At 39.9% G+C, this 15,927-nt stretch overlaps 1 protein-coding gene across 1 annotated transcript in view; it reads right to left on the bottom strand.

Annotated features, from left to right (window-relative positions):
* Window positions 1–2,132: 2,132 nt before the first annotated feature.
* zgc:113276 (uncharacterized protein LOC553748 homolog) overlaps window positions 2,133–15,927 on the bottom strand; it is a 22,501-nt gene continuing 8,706 nt past the window's right edge. Inside the window, exons 4-10 of the mRNA XM_017694657.2 lie at window positions 15,491–15,706; window positions 14,821–15,115; window positions 13,984–14,117; window positions 7,163–7,402; window positions 4,415–4,576; window positions 4,170–4,259; window positions 2,133–2,393 (exon numbers count right to left, since the gene is read on the bottom strand). Coding sequence (XP_017550146.1) covers window positions 2,229–2,393; window positions 4,170–4,259; window positions 4,415–4,576; window positions 7,163–7,402; window positions 13,984–14,117; window positions 14,821–15,115; window positions 15,491–15,706 — 1,302 coding nt within the window. The 3' untranslated portion in view covers window positions 2,133–2,228. The remainder of the gene's footprint in view (window positions 2,394–4,169; window positions 4,260–4,414; window positions 4,577–7,162; window positions 7,403–13,983; window positions 14,118–14,820; window positions 15,116–15,490; window positions 15,707–15,927) is intronic.

Genomic DNA, 15,927 nt, shown 5'->3' with positions numbered 1-15,927 from the left:
TAAAACTACTCCTGAGCTCAAGTACTGCATAGAGAGGTAGCGAGATCAATGCCCTCATTCTCCAGTAAGGTCCCATCCACGTGCTTAGCATTATGGGGCAATTGTGGGCAGGAGGTTAGGGAACTGGCCCTGTGACCAGGAAGGTTGCCGGTTTGATCCCCAGCGCCGACAGTACATAACTGAGGTGTCCTTGAGCAAGACACCTAACCCCCAACTGCTCCCTGGGTGCCGTGGATAGGGCTGCCCACCACTCCGGGCAAGTGTGCTCACTAGTGTGTATGTGGTGTTCCACTTCATGGATGGGTTAAATGCAGAGGTGAAATTTCCCCATTGTGGGAAGTGATAATAATTACTATTACTTAAACTCAGAGTAAAAAAGAAAGAAATATAACACTGGTAATAAATAAAAATTGTATTAAACATTTCACTTTCATGCAATATCACTTCAGTGAGCAGGCATGTTAGCCCTTTTCAAGCATGTATGTACCAACATTTGTATGATGAATATTTAAAGGTGAATAATATTGATTTTACAACATTTTGGCTTATGAAAATGGCTAGTACTCGCCAACGCTGGTCCTGGAGATTTCCCCTCCTGCGGAGTCTTATTCCAACCCTGATCTGCTGCACCTGCTTCTTGTGTTGGGTCAGGGGAGGGGAGCCTGTAAGATGCAGGTTGGAACTAAACTCTGCAAAAATGTAAATCTTCAGGAGGAAGGCTGGTGACCATTGGGTAATGATGTGAACAAAGTCATTCAAAAGTGGTTTGATGCAAAATGCTCCATTCTAGAGAAATGTAGTAAGTCAAAATTGTTCACAGTGATAGTGATAGGAACCAGACATCTGAAGGGCCTAAAAAGACATCATAGTGTTAAAAAAGCTATGAAGCACCAAGGTATTACTTTAAATGGTCATGAATATGCTACCTGATTTGTTGTTGAAACATAGTTTGGAGATAAGCTTTTGGCCTGAGCCATATTTCTTAAAAGTCATTAATGGAGGAAAGATGCATGCAGGATGTTCTAGGGCACAATAGTTCTCAAATGAAAACATTTTTCCTGATTCACCTCTATTTTCAACATTACTTATTAAAACTCAGAAGATGTGTAGGTTCGCTGGTCAATTTGGATAGTAAATTAAATCTCTATACTTGTGATAAAGACATTGTAACACCTGGTTCCCATCACTACCATCAGAGTCAGAATCAAAGTTTCTCTATAATGAAGCATTTCACATAAAACCATTCCGAATGACAAAAGAATAAATCTAGCAAAAGTTCTTCATTTATTGAGTTGAATAGAATGATATATATTTATCTTTAACTAATAAAGATTTATCTTTAAATCTTTAACTGGGCCTTTTTATTGGAGAGGATTCTCCAGTAAGAATGGATAAACTTGGCTGCTTGGCTGTCAGGTGTAATACCCACCTTCGCCATCAGAGGTCAGCCTCACCTGAATACTGACGTAACTCCTAGTTAAACCCTGACCCCTCTCACCTGCAGCTTATTTACCTGCCTATTTAAGGACCTTCAATAACACTGGCTCACTGTGAAGTGTTGCTCGTTTATTCTGCATACCAAGCCTTGTCTCTTTTCTGGACTTGCTTTTTGATCTCCCCTTGGTGCTTTAGTGTTTTGTGAGCTCTTCTGTGTTTTTTTTTTTTTTGTTTTGGACTGTCTTTGGTTCTGATTCTGGTTTTTCTGCATTTGAGTAAACAGGTATCGTGGATTCCAATCTGCCTGTAGGGTCCTCCTTACACAGGATCTCTCAGCTGGTTTGATCTCAGAAGCAAAGCACAGCAGAGCCTGATTAGTACCTGTAGATAAGCTGGGAATACAAGTGCTATTATAAACTAGGGACTAAAAAGTGCTCAAAGCCTTTTCAGCTTTATTTTGAAAGTCATGTTTGAATGCAACAAAGAGCAACAGACTGTAAGACTTTAATGGCTTCCATTATCAAACAGATTTAGCCAACTTTTTAACTTTGAACTATTTTCCTCAGAGGAGTTAATACTCTTAACTTTTTGTTCCTCTTATGTTGCAGTTCCCAAACAGTAAGATTTAATTGAAGAAAAGCATTTATTATTTCTAACCTTGATCACTTGGTTGTAGAGCACTTTGATCTACTACCAGTATGAAAGCTTTTAATTAAATTTGTATCAACACAACTTAAAAAAACTGAGATTCTCAGGCATCTGTGTGGCTTCTTGGATGGAGCAGATGGTCATCATAGCCACATTAGCCCATGCATGTGTGAGAGGTACTCCTCAGTCCTTCCCATTTTGGCAGCTTCTGGATGTTCTTCCTCACTGCTGTGTTGACCTATGATATCCTTGGCAATGCGTAAACCTGCAGCTTGTCCTCCTGCAAGGTTCACAGCATGTGGACCAACCTAGACATGAGACAAAAGGAGTTTTGTTACTTCTGTGTAGGTTAATGTATAGATCAGTGGTTTCTAAACTGCAAAAAGTTGTGTATGTTCTCAGACACAAAACATCAGATACAACAGGCATTTCTTGTCAATGTTGACATAAAAATAAGTGATCCTGAATAAATAATGTTGTGTTTCTGTGTAACAGGTATGGTTCATTCAGGTGTGCTGGTGGCAGCACAGAGTGACTGAGAAGTGGACTTCCTTATTTTGTAAGATAAGGCAATATGTGGGCATGCATGAGGACATATATGCATGTGTGAGAGAATCTGCTATAAAATGAACAGCAAATAAAATATTCATGAAAACATGAGTTTAACTACAGAATATCATCTGTTCAGTTTTTAACAGCACTGTAAACATGAAACCAAAATGCTAATGGCCATCAGAGTAGACCACAACAGTGAACTGAAACACGTATGTGAATGTTGAACTATCTTGGATACCCAACTAGCACACAACAGCAAATGATAAATGATCTGTTATTACTTTCTCCTAAACATTCAGAAGAGAGCAGAGGACAGCATCTTCTCTGTCACAGCCTTTTCATGATATTAAAAAACAAAAAAGGACTATTGGGGTACAAGTATGCCGTGTGATGGATGTTAGAAATATTGTGAACACGTGTAAAAGTAGATTTATAAATATAGTCATCACTGTTTTCACAGGGATGCTTCTACAAAGCAGTAATGTCTTAACAGCATCAATGGTGGATGAAGTACCCAAATCATGTACTTGAGTTAAAGCAGAGATACACAAGGTAAAATATTACTCCAGTAAAAGTAGAAGTTCTTACTCTAGACCTCAACTTGAATAAAAGTACAAAAGTATTTGCCTTCAAATGTACTTAAGTATCGAAAGTAAAAGTACTAAAAGGATTAATTCTGGCTCTGATGTCCTGTTATCATTTTTATAACACAAGACTCGCTTCATGAACTCATTTCAGGTGAAAGTCCTCCAGCGTCTCTCTTGGTAAACCAGGCTTTTAATAGAACGTCATTAATTAGTGACGCTGACGTCTATTAAAATGATTATAAGCACAAAACACTGAAGGCAATCAGTTTCCATCAGGGAGAACCGAGTGGCTCTGAAATCACTTTTTACACACAAGCAAAGTTTCAGTTTAAGATTTATTTACATCTTGGTGCCAAGTTTAAGTTTAATAAAAACTGGCTTTAAACTCAGGATCACAGATGAGTTTCCTTTACTATGTTGATCTGTAGGCGTCTGTTCATAAACATAAACCAGCCCAAACTAATTTACTATAAAATGAAAGTGTTTCATGTCACAAAATGTAGTAGAGTAAAAAATCAGATATTTGACTTTGAAATGTAGTGGAGTGAAAAAAAAGTCGCTCAAAATGGAAATACTTCAGTAAAGTACAGATACATGAAAAAACTACTTAAGTACAAAGTACAGTAACGAATTACATTTACTTAGTTACTGTCCACCACTGAAAAGCATGATTTGCCATGACAGGCTACTCTGCACATAACACTATTGAGAAATCTGCTATTAGCTTTAGATGAAGCTTAGTGTTCAAAGATCTGCCTGTAGCAGTTTCAGTGATGCACTCTTGTTTAGGATACAGTGAGTGGAGAGCAGAGGTGTTTGCGCTGTCCACATCAGGAATAACTACTGAAGGCCAGGGATCATTTCACATATTCTTGAAAAGAAAGCATAATTCCCTTATTCGGTTTTACACAATTATCATTTAAAAAAAAAAAAAATCATCACCTGAAGTGCTGCATACTGTCCCATCAAGTAAAGCGGGCATCCAGGAGCCCACTGTAGAGACTCTGATATACATGGCCAGCCCTCAAGCACCTGGGAGAAGATGACATGGATTTTCTTCAATAAAACATAAAATGTTGAGCTAATATACATAGTATCTTGTTTCACAATGAAAGATGACTAAAACTCTTAAAAGCAAAGCTTTCCACCAGTGAAACAGTTGCAGAGACCATTATTTTATAGCACACCTGAATAGGGACTTCCCTTATGACATCAGAGAGTAAGGGATCATGGTTAACATCTAGTTTGCAGCCTGTTGCAAGCCAGATCCTGTCACCTTTCCATTGTTCACCATCACACAGTGAAATCTTCCAACTCTGAGTATTGTAGCACCACTTTGCCTCTGTGACCTGCAGTCAAAGACAGGGCTTTTAATAGCAGAAAGTTTCAGGATTTCAGGACAAAGAAAGTCACATTGTTGCATATTACACCTTATAGGGCCTATTAAGCCTGTTGGAATAGAACCACCAGCTCCTCAGGAGCTCCGCAGGGTGGCTGGACTCCCTTAGAGATAGGGTGAGAAGTTTGGTCATCCGGGAGGGACTCGGAGTAGAGCCGCTGCTTCTCCACGTCGAGAGGAGCCAGTTGAGGTGGTTCGGGCATCTTGTTAGGATGCCTCCTGGACGCCTCCCTTGGGAGGTGTCACAGGCAAGTCCACTGGGGAGGAGACCCCGGGGAAGACCCAGGACACGCTGGCTTGACTATATATCGCCCAGCTGGCCTGGGAGCGCCTCGGAATCCCTCCCAGGGAGCTAGTGGAAGTGGCTGGGGAAAGGGAGGTCTGGGCCTCATTGCTCAGGATGCTGCCCCCGCGACCCGAACCCCGGAGAAGCGGAAGATGATGGATGGATGGAATAGAACCAGATAATATTACTGACGAGAGAAAAGCTCACGAATGTACATGCGTTGTTTACTCTAGGGACACATAACATGTGTTTTGAAAGCTGTTGAAAATAGTTTGCTGTGTACTGTGCTGGTTGTGTTCATTGTAAAGATTACAATGTTACCTCACAGTTTCCATATCTCTGTTCACAAGAGGCTTTAACCTAATTAAATTAGAGTAAATTACTAGAATAGATCCAGTGCTTCAGTACTGCATTCTGCTGCAGTCAGTGCTCACAATCCAACTCTCAGTAAAAATAAACATAAAACCAATCAACAAAATCTAATAGATTAGCACAAGATAAATCCAAGTCCTTTGTCCCACTAGGATGAAGTAGCCTTTTCACTTGAGACATAAAAAAAAGTATAATGATATATCTGAACAGCATGTTTTAACTTTGTAAGATATCATGGCTTAGTTAATGTTAACATTATTTGCATTAGTCAGCAAAGCTACCTAAAAATAACACCAATGATAAGAAGTATTATTTTGTTCTTAAGCAGTTGATAGCAGAGGTTTGACATAGGAATTCTGGCTCGGTACATGAATTTTTGAGAGAATCTCAAAAAAATGTATTGGTTTGCTTAGCAAAAGTTCAGAGGTGTGGCAATTTACGACCATTAAACCTACATAGTTGAAGATGGTTTGTCAGAACAGCAAAATAAACAAAATATTTTTTTAATGAAAGTATTGTAAGCAAACTAAGGGCAACAGGGCAAAATATGTCTGCGGCAACAGTTAAGGTTAAGGTAGTCCGGGTGATTTAAAATGAGTAAAATAACATCAATGTGTGTTACATTCTGTTAACTCGTCATGTTAAGTACAATGATATAATAAAGCAAAAATGCTTGCCTGATATTTAGTCCAGCACCAACAACGTACTGTCAACTATCAACACACAAATTACCCAGATTAAGTGCTCTGTTTTAGCATGATCTCTTATATTTAAAATATTATTCCTTGTTTGGTTTTAGACATGAACAGCTTTACTGAATGACTGATCAGCCTATAAAAAACTATAGATAAAACGCTGCTCTGTTAACAGGATGGTAAATAAGAGACATGTAAAAGAGACGGCTGATGTGGAGAGAGGAAATGTGCAGAGGACTTTTGTAATCGTATTACTGGACATTACAGAGGACACATTTAATTTTTGTCCCATTTTCTTTACTTTCTGTTACAATGGTCTATTTTTTGAATGATTTGAGATTATTAAAAACCCAATTAGCGTTGCTGAATTGCTGCATGTTGTATTGATATGTGAATTCCCATATTAAATAAAAAGTAGCAGTTGCACATTTAACAGGTTAATTAAAAAGAGACTGCCACAGTACTCTATAGAGCGTGATTTTCCAGTTTCAAGTCTAGGGAAATGTTAGTTTATTTTCATAATTGGATTTTTTTGTGTGCCAAAGATTAATATGTTTAAATGATCTTATTCCGCAACTATGACAGTCAGCTACAAATTAGTTTTCAGCTAAAATTGACATGTTGGTTTTTTCATGTTGGTAACTATGTACTGTCATGACTGAAAATGAGCCGCCAAGAAACAGTTAACAAATGTAGCCCGAAATGGCAATCTGCATTCATTCCTACATAAACCAATAAAATTGTAGTACCAAACCGAGTTCTCTTTATCTCAGATGTGCTGGAAAATACTGCAATCAAATGCAAATGTTCTCAGCATGAGTATAAAATTCTGACAGCTGCATATCTTTTCATGTGTCATTATTGCAATAAAAGACAAGCTATGCATCGTCTTAACATCTACAGCAAACCCTCTGAATGGCTTTGTTTACTTTAAGATACACATTATTGCAGTACTGGACTGGCCTCTGGACTTGGAGTCAGCACCGCCCCTTAAAATACTTACAAATATATAAATACTCCTTTTTCCTCTCATTGATCATGAATTTCATATTTGTTTTTGTACTTTTCATGTCTTTGTTTACTCATCAAAGACTAATAATAGAACAAAAAGGTTCTGCCTATTTTGGTAATCAGGCAACCGATTGTGTAGAGTTAGTTATCAAGAGCTGACCAGATGAAATACCTGGCAGTATGTTCTGACCATGAGCTGTCCTGACTGAATGAAAGGCTGCAGGTGTGCATATGCCTCTGGGGTGACTGCTCCTCCTTTGCGGGCCTGTTTGATCATGGCAAGCCTCCTGTGCAGACTCCTCTCATTGTAGAACTGCCGCAGGTAGGCCAGGCCATCCAACTTGATGCCGTGCTCCACGTGTGAGTAGCGACCAATCAGACTCTCCACATCTCCAACATCAAACTGCTTCAGCTGCAGGGACAGAAGACATTGAGGTAGAGCAGCACATATTCAATCCAATTATATAAATTCAATACATTAAGCATTTGAGAAAGAAAACGCAAATTGACATTAGCTACCTGTTTTAAAGAAAACATTCAGTGCATCGTTTTTTATCAGTCTGATGGGAAAAAGTGAGTCAGCAGTAGGAACAGATCTGATGAGGGCTAAATAATCTGCCACAGTGACGTGGTAGGACTGTTGATACTTTGTTCCTACCCGCCAGATTTAAAGTCTTTGTAAAGTAAATTCAGGGATTTGCTTCTAAACACATTATACATGAAAATCTTCTTCTTCTTCTTCTTCTTTCGGCTGCTCCCTTTAGGGGTCGCCACAGCGGATCATCTGCCTCCATCTTGCCCTATCCATTGCCTCCTCTACTTTCACACCAACCATCTCCATGTCCACATTCACTACATCCATAAACCTTCTCTGAGGTCTACCTCTTCTCCTTCTACCCGGCAGTTCCATCTCCAACATTCTTTGCCCAATATATCCACTATTCCTCCTCAACACATGTCCAAACCATCTCAACCTGGCCTCTCTGGCTTTATCTCCAAACTGCTCCACCTTCACTGTCCCTCTGATCTGCTCATTTCTAATCTTGTCCGTCCATGTCACTCCCAACGAAAATCTCAGCATCTTCATCTCCGCCACCTCCAGCTCAGCCTCCTGTCTTTTAGACAGAGCCACAGTCTCCAAACCATACATCATAGCAGGACGCACTACTGTCTTGTAAACCTTCCCTTTCACTCTTGCTGCTATCCTTCTGTCACACATCAGCCCTGACACCCGTCTCCACCCACTCCATCCTGCCTGCACCCTCTTCCTCACATCTTTTTTGCACTGTCCATTGCTCTGGATGGTTGACCTAAGATATTTGAAGTCATCCACCTTTATGACCTCTACTCCTTGCATCTTCAACATTATACATGAAAATAACTGGTGAAAACACATGAAAAGAATTAAGCAGTTCTGAATTGGGAACTGCTTCATGGCTCGATGAAATACTGGAGTCATAATACTGAAATTACATTCAATTACATTCTGACAAAGACAACAGAAGAGAGGCTGCATCTTTCCTGCGATTGGGCGTGGTTTAAGTGCCTTCAACAGACACGGCTTGAGTGTTTCAGTGCAGGGAAAACTGCTTGTTTTTTCATGATTTTTAGTTATTTCATTGTTCGAGTTTGGCTGACACATTTTTCTGTGGTGTGACAAATTCAGCTCACATATTTATTACTGCTTTACACAGACTGTGAAACTATAATTTGAGGTGATGAGGAGGAGTTGCCTTTCCTATTCACCAGCTCCTTATTCAGGTTTTTTTGTTCCACCTTAAATGATGTTGCATATGCTATAAATGGTATTTTAGCACCTACACTATTTAAGGTGGAACTTAAAATTGGAATAAGAAGTTACCAGTACTTCTAACTTTGTGTGATAATGTCGGTTTTAAATGCCAGGGGCACTCCAAATGTTTTTCCTCCTGCTCTGCATTGCTGGCTGTGCTCTCAACTGCTTTTATTTCTGAGATAAGAGCTTTGTCTTGTAAGAGTGGAAATAACTGCCTGGATGCATTGCCAAGATGGCTGTTGAGTGGACAGACTTTGCTGTAGATGGTATCAGAGAATGTGTAGTGATTATGAAAGGAAGAAGAAAAAACAGCTCTGATAATATCTGACTGATGTAACACCTGTCACCGCTGCCATATTGTTGACATACCACTGGTGAATGCGACGATACCAGCAGTGTTTGTAGAGCCACTGTTTGTACATCGTTAGTAAAAAAATGTGGTTGATGGGTGTAGTAACAACTGTAACAGAAAACAGTGAATGCTTTAGTCCCGGATGACTGATGTAAGGAGAGGTGAAGTGAAGAGCTGAGCCAGCAAAGAAGAATCTTTAGATAGCGAGAATAAACAGGAGGAACTCAAAGCCATCTCTCTATAACAAAGTCTGCTCTCCTGCTCTTGTCACAGGTAGACAGCAAGTGAAGGATGAATTCTGTAGTTTTACAGCAAGATGTTTTAGCCTAAAAGGACACCAGCAAAGTTATAACTCTGTTACTAGTAAAAAGTGAAAACATAATTCCATCCATCCATCCATTTTTTCTAAGCCGCTTCTCCGTCAGGGTCGCGGGGGGTGGGGGGGGGGGGGGGGGGGGGGGGGCGGAACCTATCCCAGCAGTCTTCGGGCGGAAGGCAGGATACACATAAAACATAAAACATAATTCCAACAAGTGAAAATATAAATCTGACTAGTAAGAAGATAGAAGACTATATTTAAATATAAAAGTCATTCATGGTGTATGACAGGTTACTACCATGAAGTTTGCTGACAGGCTGCTCATTATGTAGGGCTAAAGCCCTGTTATCCCACATGCAGCACTGTCTTTGCATTTACTAATTTTGAAGTTTTCACAATGCACTGGTGGATGACAGAATGCCTGGTGGATGAGGCAAATCTTTCACCGACATTTACCTGCATTTGGTAAGAGGCGGGAGATACTTTGGCTTTCACGTTGATCTATTATGATCTTATTTGGTTAGTGTGACAATTGGGACTTAAGATGGATGCATTTGCAGGTTTATTAGGAGTAAGGCAATCCAGAACTTGTCAAAAAGGAAGAGTAAAGGGGTCATAGCAGAAACAGTCCAAAAAAACTTGGGCAGCAAAAGGATGATAAAACATCCAGAAAGTCATGCAAAGGTTCAAAATACCAAAAAACAAATAGAAATGTTCAGTAAACAGAAATAGGGCTAGTAGTCAGGGGAGAGAGACCTCTGGTGGCCAGATAGAGGATTGCAGACAGTACCCTTGGAGCTGGACTGTCAGGTTGGTCACACTGAAAGTCAAATGAGTGAGGGGTCCAGAATGTCCTCTGATCCTATCCAGCACTGCTTCTCTTGGCCATAACCCTTCCAGTCCACCAAGTACTGGAGGGTCTGACTGCACCGCCTAGAGTCAGGGTCTGAACCATATCTGCAGGCAGCCCATCCAAGTCCAAGGGTCCCAGTAGTAGAAACAGGTTTAAACAGAGAAACATGAGAATTGTGAGATTTTCTATAATGGGGCCAACTGAAGTGAGTAGGAAACCGTTTTGATCCTCTAGGTCTTATATATCTAGGACTGAGTTTCTTACTTGGTAATTTTAGTTCCAAGTCCTTGTTGGACAAGCATACAATCTGACCCAGTTCATAAGTAGGGCAGTCTCTGAGATGTTGATCAGCCTGGATTTCTTTCTCCATGTTGCCCTTTGCAGATGAACATGAACTTCCCATGTCTGCTCACTGCATCTCATGCAGTCATCTATGGCTGGATCTTCAGATTTCTCATCAGACCAGGGAAAGAGAGAAGGTTGGTACCCTAGGACACCCTGAAAAGAGGTTAGATCTGTAGAGGTATGGGTTAGTGAGTTTTGTACATGTTCTTCTGATAGTCGATAGTCATGTTGGGAGTTGCTGCAATAGAGGTGTAAAAATCTGTCAATTTCTTGGTTGAGTCCCTCAACTTGGCCGTTGGATGATTGGAATACTGTGGAGGATAGCCTGAAGACAGTCTGACTGTGATATTTAGCAATTTGCAAAAAGCTTGCCATGCACAGGAGGTGAATTGAGGACACTAGTCTGATATATCTTCTGGGAGAACATAAAACCTGAATACCGCAGAAACACAGGCATTAACAAAATCTGTAATGTCTTTGTTTATCAAAGACCACCAAAACGTATTTCTTATTTCTTGCCAGGATGCCCCGAGCCAAGTGACTAATGTCTCCATTAATGTCTCCACTAATGTCTCCAACATAGAGCCTGTCACGAGGGGCAGTTGGTGGGTCTTGGATCAGTTGCTTGCGCTTGTTGTATTTGGTGCCAGTATATAGGCACCACTATGCAGGAGGAGGAAAATATGGTTTTGTCTAGCTCAGTTTCAGTGGTTTGTTGAGAATCGTGAAAGGATTACATGCTTCTACACAATGCATCTATTCTTCCAATGCAGCCTTAATGACCAGCAGATCTCTATTACTGACGTCATAGTTACGTTCGGTGGAAGTGAATTTTATGGAGTAAAATGCATATGGGTACATTTCCGTGGGTGTGGAATGGCTTTAACACAGAACTGCCCTTATCCCAGTGTCCAATGCATCAACTTCTCCAGTAAAAGGTAAAGTAGGGTCAGGATGTTTTAGGATGAGAGCAGTAGTAAACATGGACTTGAGTTCCTTGAAGGCTCTATCGGCATCCTCATTCCATTACAGGGATTTGGGTTTACCTTGAAACAATGATGTCAGTGGTGTGGCTATAGAGCTGAAGCCCTGAATGAATCTCAAATAAAGTTAACAAACCCCATCAACTTTTGTAGTTCTTTAATGGACCAGGGTGGGGGGCAGTCTGTAATGGCTTTCACCTTCAGCTATGCACCTTGTACATGGATGATGTAGCCCAGAAAGAAGATCACAGATTCTTTATATACAACTGATTGTAGATGATTCAGGAAGTGTCTGACATGAGTGATGCATTCTTCTATGGTGTTAGAGTAGGCCAGGATGTCATCAATTTAAACTTTGACTCATCTCTTAATCATGTCATGAAGTACTTCATTAATAAACCATTGAAACATGGAGGGGCACTTTCCAGGTCATATGACATCACTATATATTCGTAGTGCCCACTTGCAGTGAGAAACACTTTTTTCATTCATTCCCTTCTCAAATGTAGAAGGTATAGGCACTACAGAGGTTCAGTTCAGTGAAATTGTTCAATGGCTGAAGGTACTAAAGGGAGGGGGTCACTGTAATGGCATTCATTCCCTAATAATCAATGCATGGTCTGCTGCTGCTGGGGAAGTACAGGGATGGATGTATCCTTGGTCAAGTGACTCTTGAGTGTAATCTTCCATAGCAGTGGTTGTAGAAATGGAAAGGGGATAGACACTGCTCTTGGAGGAGTGGTACCTGGAAGCAGATCTGTTGCACAGTCCCAAGGTTGATGGGGGGGGGGTTAATTGTGTAGCTTTGGATTTACTGAAAACTACTGTAAAGCCTGCATATTCAGAGGGGAGTCTGATTTGCTTTTGCATGTCTGGGATCTCTGTGGAAGGGGTTAGGCATGGAAGTGCTAGACAATGGCTGTGGTAGTAAGGACTCCAATGAGTGAGATGTTAAGTAGACCAAGAGAGGGTGAGGTTATGAGTGGTTAGCCAGTGATATCCTAATACTACAGGATTTTCAGGGGAGTCTATGACAAACAGCAATGCAGTTTCATTATGAAACAAGCCAATGGTGAGTTTTAAGGAAATAGTGGTGTAATTGTATTGTATACAGTAATTGCATCTGTGTCTATAGGATGGCTATCAGTTCCCTTGATTTTAAGGGGAACTTTATCAGGCATGAGGGGAATGGACAGGGATACAGCAAAATACCTATAAATAAAATTCCCAGCCACCTCAGAATCGATCAGGATGCAGAAAAGACAAAAATTGGTAATTTGGAGAAAAATTGACTTATTTGCATTTAAAAGCAAAAGGAAATTGTCAACCAGTAAAAAGTTGTGAGGCTAAAGTCAGCTTCTCTTTCGCCAGCTTCTTGTTTGAATTTTCCCGTTCCCCCTTAAATGGTGCAACTGTTACACTCTGGCACCTCAGTCACCATGTAGAGCAAAATCAGAGCAAAAAATAAAGCAGAGCAAAATCTGCGTTTAGATTATAGTTTTAGCCTATAATAGTACATAGCAAATAATGAGACATATTTAAAGCAAGATTGTGGCTCTCAAGGTGGTTTGATTTTTGTTAATGAACAAAATGGCTCTTCTTAACATTTAGGTTGCCGACCTCTGCACTGTACCAAACTGATAAGAGATTCGCATACTTGTAATATTGGATGACTTTGTTTAATAAATTAATTAAAAATATCTAATTGCTTAAATCATTTGTTTTATTGCACTTCTTTTTATTCATTGTTATGATCACAAATGAAGATCTGGTGATGTTCTCGGCCAAGTTTATACAGAAATTGACATAACGTAAAAGTGTTCAGGAACTTTCAAGTAGCACTTGCTATTACTCACTTTTGCAATCATGACAACAGTTGTTAGTGGAGTTGATGGGAAACACAGTACCACTGACCCTTCGTAGATGGAATAAATGATTGTAGATTCTTTTTATGCTTTTAGCTCTTGTGTTGTATAGACTTATGCAGTATTTTAGGTACATATAGATGTCTGAATATGTTATCATGAGCAGTAATGTGTAATCATAAAGCAGAGATAACATATTGATTTGGTATGAATTACCATCTCCAATCAAACTGACCTTTTCTTCATATCTTAATTTTCTTCTGTGAATACTATCCTGAAGTGTTACTGAGTACCAGCAGCTAGGAATGTAGAAAGCTAATCAGGCTTATTGGCCACTTTAGGTTTGTAATTTAATGGTTGCAAAAAATGACCGAAAAAAAAAAACAAATTGTTAATGGCAATTATTTATGTGACAATTGAGCTAAAATGACATGAATGTTGTTTGTTTTCTTTAATCACACTCACCAGTCTTTCTATGTACCTGTAAGTGTTTACGCAGGACCCAGGTCACATGACTTGCACCTTGTTGCACAGCCATGGAAATTATGTGGGCACTGGTCAGGCCTCCACCAATCACCATCACTCTCTGACCCCTAGAGCACACAGGAGGAGGCCCTGGGACAAGACCACATTTAAAAAAAGCAATCCAGGACAAATATGAACAAACAGTTGACAAAACAGTCAGTAAACCCAGAATTACAGATGTTCATTATTGACATCATTATGGCTAACAAAGGGAGTTAAAGCTACACGATGCAATTTTTTTGTAAAAAAAAAAAAATGAAAGAAATAGCATTACTGAGAAACAGAAAAAAGTAAGTGACCCTGGGAGTATCTTGAAGTAATAAGTCAGAGGTGGGATTAGACATCTTTACATAGTAAAAAGTAGGTCTGGCTCAATGTTTTCAAGCAAAATCAACATTATGCTGATAAAGATATGAAGAAAGTAGTAGATAATGCTTTTTCAATGCACTCACAATTATCAGTTTCATAGGCCCAGCGAAGGCGTCCAAAGCCCAGCCTACATTACAAAATGTTCTTCTACATATTCAGTGTAATTACACCAGAGAGGTCTCCACATCCCCAAAACATACATAGTGTAGCTTTCAGGAAGTTTGATCTTTGAAAGCTTGTTTGAAAGAAAAGTGAATACAATTTGGATTTAACAAAAGGATCGATGTAATCTAATTAAGGACTTTCTTTAGTCCTCAATTACCTGGCTCAGGAGTGCTGGAAAAGTGAAAAAAAAAACAAAAAAAAACAAAAAGGAATGGCTGGGAATTCCTCAAGACTTATTTGGAATCTCTAATGAACTCACCTGTGAAGTGAGTGCCTGTGACTTTATGACGAGAATAAAGATGCATCAGCTCCACCGTGTGCTGCAACCTCTCTTCTGGATAGCTCTCTGCAATGGCAGTCACCCAAGAGGGGATATTTGCCATCTGTGCCCTCGTGGGTCCTGTTGCCATGATGACCCTTTTGGCATCAACTGTGTCACCGGTGTCTAGAGTCACTCTGAAGAACTCCACTTTCTTTTGCTTCTCAGACAGAAATGGAGTGATTCTGTCCACAGTGCCTTTGATCAGGACATTATCCAGGTTGTACCTGTGCACCTGTTTGAGGCAGTACTAAATAATACTTAATGCATAAAGGTAACTCAAAGCTTATGTTGGTGAGTGCTTCAAAAGAAAGAGGTGTAAGTTCCATGCACAAAAGCCAATACTACTGACATTACACAATGTTTTAGCCATCAACAAGTGTCAGTGATGGCACACAAACTTTGACATCCAGATTTGCTGAATTGATCCTCCATCTTTCCAGTTTCCATGAATTATGGTTAAACTCCATGCTTTATATGTAGAACACCTGTTAGTCATTCAGTAAGTAGCCTGTTTTTGTCTGTTTCCATGCCACACACATCCCAGACCTGTTAACTGTTCAGTTTATGAAAGGTCATGACTTTGTTCAAAGCCACTCTGACCCCAGACCTGTTCTTTGAAGAAGTCCACGCTGAGCTGAGTTCCCGGCAGGCTAAAGTAGAGGCTTTTCTGCAGGCCTGCAGCAGCACTCAGGAGCTTTCTGTCTCGCTTACCCAGACGGTTATCATTAAAGAAGGCATTTTTGTCCTGAATGTAGATCTTATTGGGAAGACAGTGAAGCTCCGCCACACGATCCTCTGCCACCACAAACTCCTGCAAGGCTTTCTGGGATTGCATACAAACACAGGCGTTACCAGGCTTTTGATGGTTACATCATGGTCATTTTCAGTAAATACAATTTAAAGCATTAAAAATGTTTGTATTACATTAAAATTAAGCACCATAAAAGAAATATAAATACTACTTCAAAAAACATAGATCAGTTCTAGAATTCCCAAAAGCGTCTTAGTACTAAAATGATTCATATATGGTAGAGTAAGCATAAC

Source organism: Pygocentrus nattereri, chromosome 25 (assembly GCF_015220715.1).
Source record: "Pygocentrus nattereri isolate fPygNat1 chromosome 25, fPygNat1.pri, whole genome shotgun sequence".
In the NCBI taxonomy this organism is placed as follows: domain Eukaryota; kingdom Metazoa; phylum Chordata; class Actinopteri; order Characiformes; family Serrasalmidae; genus Pygocentrus; species Pygocentrus nattereri.
This window is presented reverse-complemented; position numbering and strand designations above follow the sequence as displayed.